This window comes from Convolutriloba macropyga, unplaced genomic scaffold, assembly GCF_964194025.1.
Source record: "Convolutriloba macropyga unplaced genomic scaffold, txConMacr16.3 SCAFFOLD_791, whole genome shotgun sequence".
NCBI lineage: Eukaryota > Metazoa > Xenacoelomorpha > Acoela > Convolutidae > Convolutriloba > Convolutriloba macropyga.
In genome coordinates, this window is record NW_027452358.1 from 36,327 (window position 1) to 44,383 (window position 8,057).

At 36.1% G+C, this 8,057-nt stretch overlaps 1 protein-coding gene across 1 annotated transcript in view; it reads right to left on the reverse strand.

Annotated features, from left to right (window-relative positions):
* The window catches only part of LOC142357419 (uncharacterized), a 35,746-nt gene extending 28,400 nt beyond the window's left edge, over window positions 1-7,346 (reverse strand). Inside the window, exons 1-3 of the mRNA XM_075409058.1 lie at window positions 7,328-7,346; window positions 6,869-7,150; window positions 6,262-6,468 (exon numbers count right to left, since the gene is read on the reverse strand). Of these exons, the coding sequence (XP_075265173.1) occupies window positions 6,262-6,468; window positions 6,869-7,142 (481 nt within the window). The 5' untranslated portion in view covers window positions 7,143-7,150; window positions 7,328-7,346. The remainder of the gene's footprint in view (window positions 1-6,261; window positions 6,469-6,868; window positions 7,151-7,327) is intronic.
* Window positions 7,347-8,057: the final 711 nt, after the last annotated feature.

Sequence of the window (8,057 nt, forward strand, 5' to 3'; positions counted from 1 at the left end):
ACTAGCGGAAAGTGAGTTGTAGGAAACTGGCGGAAGAAAAAGAATTGTGTCCGAATAATTATTTGAACAAAGCGATAACTCTTTTATTATAAAACCAGTTTTCTTGTAACGAAAACCTTCAACATCCAATATCACTATTTCTTGTTTCAGCATTCCAACAAAGTGAACAAATTGTTTTTGAACGTCTTCACAAACAAACAAAAAGCCAATCCCGTGATGTGACCCAAATACTCGTTCGTAATTGGACAAGGTAACACATAGGAGTATCCAGGGCCTTTACGACTGTACTCTGCTATAAAACCCGATGCATCGTGGAGTATTGCATGAAGTCGAAGTATTTTGAACGATTTGAAGTAGTTGTCCAGCGACGAATTATCAATTCCAATTAGACCTCCATACGGTCTCAGCTTCAATGTTGCCTCCAAATCAATATCAGGATCAAGGTATTGGCAAGCAGCCAGAAAATACAGAAATCTTTCACCGTATTTTGGATAATTGTTCTTTATCTCCAGGTAAATTTCATGAATATTTTTTAGATCAATGGTTGCTATCGTTTTGGCCATCCTTTTCAACAAATATTATTCTGGCAAAATGAATTTTAATCGTACCTCATAGGATTGACCACTCCCAACCAAAGTATATTCACACAAATACATGTAGCGAAAATACCGCTAATATGAAGGATCTTCCCTCACACTCGCGAAGTATATATACCAACAATAAGCCACCAAACAAATACATGTAGCGCAATTACCACTTTCTTAACATAAAAGATCTCCCCTAAGGTGTTAGTGATCCCCCTCTGCCGAAAGGATCTCGAAGGATCTCCCCTAAGGGATCAGTGATCCCCCTCTGCCGAACGGATCTCCAAAGGATCTCCCCCCCCCCCGATCTTCCTGTATATATACGATACTACTAATGATGGTACCACGTGAAAGTTTCAGACGCAAAAAAGTGGCCATAGTCACCAAAAAAGAGCAATGCTGCTGATAAAAAGAACAATCTGGGGAATAATAAGAAAAAGGGCAGCTGAGAAAAGGCTGCAGTAGCCTAATGCTGTTCCGCAGCGATTACGCTGGAATCAAAATTATTAATTATTATCACTGAATGTTACCTACCTACAAATTCAAGAGCCTGTCTCGATTAAATGTACCAAAAAGATTGGAAAGCAGGAATTGGTAAACAATATCAGTACATGAACACAGGACAAAGTCAAACCAATTCCTTCGTTGTGTTTGTGTTTTTGTTCAGTTAACTACTGCAGAATTTGATTGGAACGTGATGGTCTCGAGAAAACTCAAACTCAAATCGTGCATAAAAATTACTAAAACACCTTTGAAATCTCTGATATTGTTGTCGAACTTGGTTTATATAAAGGCAAGAAAATGACATAGTGGTCGTTCAAATTAAGCTTAACACTGACTTATCTGAACGGAAATGTTTAACATTCTCCTCTGATATTTCAAAATTTGATATAAAACGATATTTCTGATTTTCGTCATCTGAGGAACTTAAACTGAAATAAAGAAAAACATTGTTGCACATTTCGTGTTACTGTTATTGAGAACAACTGTGAACTAGAATTAAATTTTTAAAGTGAATCTCTTGAAACTCAGAATTGAAAAGTTTTTGGTGTTCCAGCATTTTCGGCACCCAATTCATTCAGTCATATTTTTAGTCATTAATTGAGGTCTGAGCGTCCAAACTTTTTGCATTTTAGATTCTCAGTTTATGTATCTTACAATAGTCATGCGAACCCGAATTAATTGTTTCAACTTGGAGTTTCTCTGATAATTAAAACAAAACAAGTTCATTGATAAGCAGATGTTGTCAAATAGTTTTTTGAACTGATCGACTATCCGGCAAATGTGTCATGTAATCACTATAATGTAAGAAATGGTGGTTCAAAATTTTACAATAACTAACTGCAAAACATCAATTTTGGAGTCATTTGAAACAGCTGAAACAAACGGGCAAATTTTAGCTTCCTTGTCATAAATTGGAGAGCACTCCCTACTTTCCTACCTCTGACCTGTACCAGTCAACGTATTCTGAGGTCATATATTAAAAAAATTTGCAGGAGTCAACGTATTAAAAGGTCATATAGTCAAAACTATATAGTCAAAACTAACCAGAGATACAGACCATTTTGTTCGAATTCGAATTGGAAAAATACAACCCACGATAAGCAAATTTTAGTTCTTGATTGTCTCAAAATTAGCTGATTTCCTCTTACAGTCATTTCTAGTTCAATAATTCTCCCAGGATGAGTTCCACCGCGATCTAAGACGGGTTTTGGTCAGACTCACTTGGGTCGCGAGAAGGGGTGGGAGATCAGACAGAACGTATAAATTTGTTAAACAGGGTGATAGAAGTAATGAAACTGCAATACACTCATACCCTTCGGCAACCATAAGTGATGTTAATAACATTATGGACTCTTATTCGGCTGGAACAAAACCTGAAAGCCTTGTTTTGCATTTGGGACACAATGCAATTGACCAAGGTACTGATGGAAAAGGGCAGCTGAGCAAATGGGTGACTTGTTCAGTAAGTTTTTGATTAAATTCAAGCCCCATAAGATCGCTATATGCCAAATTCCACAAGTTAAAAATGGATTATACGGACGGGACTCGAACAACAAAGAAATTGATGCTTATAACCAAGAAATCAACAGCGTTGCTGACCAAATTAGAGGCGAATTCCAGTGGTCCAATGTATACGTCCTCAATTATGGTCTTGAAGCAAACGATATCAGACAAGATGGTTAGCACCCAAACATGTAGGGAATTCAAAAAATAGTTACAACTTTGAGGAAACATATAAAAAATATTGGCTACAACTGTTCATCAAACGATATATCGTTGAGACAAATGCGTCCTAAACAGCAAAATGCAAATTATTTGGCATTCAATAGGGGATGGAATAAATTCAGAAGTCCCAATGAGTTCTGATACATTTGGGTGACTTATTTCTTTTTTCTTTAATCGAAACGTTGACTGCTTCTTTTGAGGAAAACATCAGTTTTGTTTTTGATTTTTATAATAGCTTTGTTTGTAAAGTGGGGAAAGTTGCCTTTTTCAAATATCACTCAAATCATACTGAAACACCAAAATTTAATTTTTGTCAGATTTATTTTAATAATTTGTTTTCACTAGGGTTCGGTTTCATCAATATTACGTATTTATTATCCGTCATATCAATTATTCTGCCAAAAAGTGGAGATATTGAAACAAATCCTGGCCCAGCTCAAATAGAAAAATTGAAAACAATAGACCGGTACTACAAAGAAAAGAACAGAACAGACGATGATCTCAAGTTCTGGTACATGAATTGTAGAAGCCTAAAAAATAAATACGAAAAGTTATCAAATTTTTGACAACTCTCGACGAGTTGTCTTTCCTAGCTGTTTTCGAAACATAGATTAAAGAGAACATTAATATTCTACTTTCTTTTCTATGCAGTAGTCATCAATTTATTCACAAGCTGAGATCATCATGAACTGAATTGGAAAGAGGGGGAAGTGTAGGCATAAGGATTCGCAATCAGTTTTCAATCAAATTACGAAAAGACTTGAACACCATTAACCGGTTTTTTTTAATTACTATGGATAGAAGAAACTGAACCTCTGAAACAAGAACTGCTCATAAATGTCGCGTATTGATCAAACGTAAACCTTTAAAAATTCTTCCTTGAGGAAATGACATCATAAATTTCAAACGTTTATTCCAGCAGTGATAATCTAATCCTGTTTGGAGATTACAACAAAAATAAACTTAAAGAAACTGGCAAACAATTACTAAGCAACTTCATTGCAGATAACGGTCATCAGTACGTGAACACAAAAAAAACATGGACAAGTGGAGAAAAATTGTCTTTAATCGACCACGTCTTTATTTCTAAAAATCAATTATTTGAAACAGATATAATAAAGTCAATACTTGAAAATGATCATTTCACTATTGTATATCAATCATCATTGATATTAGAATGGAAGCAGCAAAAGACTGAATATTTAAAGCGAGATAAAAGGACATACAAAAGAATTAAGTATAACGGTGATATTGCATTGCAAGACTGGTCACTAATGTACAAAAACATTGGAGCAAAAAAAATTTCTCATAAATTTATTGAAATTTTCCAAAACGTATTAAATATTCGCGCACCTTTGAAAAAATAGAAATGAAAACAAAAAAGGAGCACAAAAAATGGCTATCAAAAGAACTGCGTAGTCTCATTAATGAAAAGCATCGTGTATTCAATGAATGGAAAAAAGATCCTAATCAAGAGCTCTTTAACAGTTACAAAGTACTTAGAAACAATGTTAATAGAAAATTACGTAAAGCATCTAACTATTATACAAAACAAATTTTCGAGAATCTCCCAACTTCAAAAGAACAATAGAAATTTATCGAGAACAAAATTAACTCAAATAAACAGACAGAAAAAACTCCAAAGCTGATAGAGGGCCATAACGTAATACAGAATGAAAAAAACATTGCTAACTGTTTAAATAATTGTTTTGCCCATCTTGGACTTTACAAGGGCGAAATGACTGCTCCTAAGTTGCCTTCTTTTAATTTCAAGGGAAATGAATTCAATTTCAAGCCGGTAAGCAGAAGAGAACTATACAAAGTTATTGGCAAACTACCAACACAGAAATCAGCTGGACCAGGGTATATAACATCCTGGGTACTGAAAGATTGTAAGTTGTCCATTGGAACACATTTACAGTTTGCTATTAATGAGTGTATATACGCAAACACATTCCCTGAAATTTTAAAAGAAGCCTATATCACTCCCATCTATTATAAAGGCGACAGGCATAACCCTGAAAACTATCGACCAATTTTGGTCAATCCAACATTAGCAAAAATTTTTGAAAGACTTTTCTCGGAGCAAATGTCGGAACATTTAGATATGAATAAAATAATTAACCAAAATCAATTAGGTTTCCAAAAAAGTCGTGTGTTAATACAATAATTGCACTGACAGAGAAAATAAATCATTATGTTGAAGAAACATATATAGTCTCAACAATCTTTTTGGATTTAGCGAAAGCTTTTAACTCAATATCTTTGGACATTTTCATTCAAAAAATTGAAAAAAATGGTTTTGGAGAAAACGCAAGAGTCTTATTGAATTCGTTTCTAAATAACTGGAAACAGTGTCTTAGAAATGGAATAGTTGAATCTGACTGGACAATTATTAATTATGGCGTTCCACAAGATACTGTACTAGGACCACTAGTATTCATAATTTATGTAAATGACTTCGGTGAGGAAATAGGGAAATTTTCGAATGTTTTACAATTTAAAGATGACACAGCAATTTTATGTCATGAAAAAAATGAACAGTGTTTAAAAGCAAAGGCTAAAAAGATATTGATGGAAAGTGAACAATATATGGAATTACGAATTAAAGGAAGATATGCAAAATAGACACGAACGAGTTCCAATGGACAAAAAATTGAAGGCTTTAAAAGTTTATTTTTTGAAATAATTCACGAGAACTAGAAACTGAACCTTAGTTTTTTATGTTATTATGTTTACTTATTCAAGGGAAAGATGTAGTATGTTTGATTTGTAATATTACAACATGTAACTTTAACCTCGGGGTTATTCGAATTTACGTGTTTGAGATTTAAAAAAAAATTCAACTCAATGCTCTGGAAAACATTTAGCTAGCGTCTTCTGGCCAATAGCAATTTTGGTCTGTTCGGTCAGGCTAGTACCCTTATTTTAGTCTATTCGATCTGGTAAATATCCATATTTTGGTCTGTTCAATCTGGTTAACTACCCTATCCAGGGCCCAGATTTCCAGCCAAAAGAAGAACCAACGCTCTGCAAATGCATGCGGCCTTGACTCTTTTTCAAATTAACTGCCGATCATTAGTAACCAACACCTATATCTCGATGACTAGTCTTTTCATTAAATTAACTTCTAAGGTTGACAAGGTTTCCGTTCAAAAAAGTGAATGTGATGAATTATAGTTTTTATTTAAAGATCTTTTAGATCTTTAACTGCGCCTGGCCATAGGTCTGTACAAACGTCTGGGCAAAGTCTGTTCTTTCTGGCCAATGTTGGTTAAATTCTCTTCGTTCTGGCAAATTATTATTTTTGGGTATTGTTGGTCCGGAGTACCCATGTCTGCAGCATAATCTGGTCTAGCCAATACATGTCTGGGGTCTCAGACCTCATCCTGAGTATCTAAATTAGGAGCCTCTCTCTCTCTCTCCTACGGACATTAATTTTTTTTACCTGATGGTTCGTCTGGAATGAGAATGTCCACACGCTCGACATATGAAAAAATGTTGTGCAATTTGACACCCACTCTCGCTCCAGGTCCAGACGAGAAGTAGCAATTCTTCTTCACGGGGACACCATCTAACGCAAACTGGATCTCTTTATTCTCTTTATCGTAATCATTGTAAGTTGCGAGTTTCTTGGGGCGTCTGATATGAGGATCTGAAAAAGCACATTTAACGAATTGGTTGCTTTTCGTTATTGAGTATGTGCTAACGACGGGGAATACTCCTTGTCGCTTGGGAGAATAGAATGATCTGTTATCGAAGTTTTCACTTTCTCTAAAGGGTATTTATACATTTTTGGACGTTTATACATTTATCATTTATACATTTTTGTACATGATTGGTGCCAGTGATTTTGAGGTTGTTCACACAGGCTTCTCAATTAAAAATTTTGTGTGTGTGTGTGTGTGTGTGTGTGTGTATGTGTGTGTGTATGCGTATGTATGTGTTGGAGGAGGGGGGGGGGGGCAGGGGGGTCCACAAAATGAGACAATTCATCAAGATCTCAGCTCTTCTTAAACAAAATCAAATGAACCATTAGGTCAAACTATACTAACCAAGGAACATCAAATCAGATACATTTTTCTCAATGTTGTTCATTTCTTTTTTCAAATCGCCAATCTCAACTCGTCTCTCTTCCTCCGAGACAATCAGTTGGTTAATTTCCGAATTGATTTCATCCAAAATATTCTGTTGTTCAATTTCATATGTGTCCAATGAGATTTGAACCGACGCAAGCATAGCCAGTCTCTCCTTAGCTCTGTGAATTTCATAGCTCAAAGTCACATACATTCCTTGATACTCCTCAATAAATTGCGCATTCTCCGACATCAGATTATCTAAACATACCGAACTCCACGTTTGCATCATGAAATAGCAACTTGGTGAGCAAAGGGTTCACATTAGGTGTTTTGAGCCATTTTCAGGGAAATTTTTATCAGCCGGAATAATGACAAAAAATCTCAACCCGTAAAGGTGATAACACTCTTTCGATAACGTTTATTCTATAAGCTAACCACGATAAAGACAACTTCTTTCTACGATACATCAAGGCAAAAGCACATCTAAATGGCCCGGCAAATCTAGCTATATTTGCTAGCAGGTATTTTGTCTGAGCTCAGATTGGTCACCGATACGTTTTCGAAACATAAAAATATTAAGCCTAAAAAGAGCGCAATCGATTTAGTATATTAGTAGGCTTAACGAAAATTATGTTACACGAACTTTTTCTGAGCTTTCTATGCATATTAGATGTTAAATGGTTAAGAAATTACGTAATAAACTCTCTCGCTGGATAGCGCATAGATTCGTCGCTTAGTTTTCTCGCTGCTCTTTTATTTACTCAGTAACATCCTCCGGCCCGGGAGAAAATGTTGGGAGGATTGGTACAAGCTTAACGAGTGGGCGGACGAGCGACCCGGATGACCTGCGTAAGACGGCGGAGCGGGCGACGCTGTCGGAGCCGTACCGAAGTTCCTCAATCCGAGCGGTTGGATAGTAACCCCTATGGTTGCTTTCTTCAAAGATCCAAACTAAATCACCGACCTTGAGGTGCTGCTCGGCAGGCGTCTGCCACTTAGATCTACGGTTCAACGCAGGTACATACTCCTTGAGCCAACGTGCCCAAATTGCATTGGCGTATGACTGTGCACGGGCGTATCGCTTACGATGATCGAACTCGTCGACGCCAACGATAGACGGAATTCTGGTTGCTTGGTTACCGAGTAGAAAATGATTAGGTGTTAT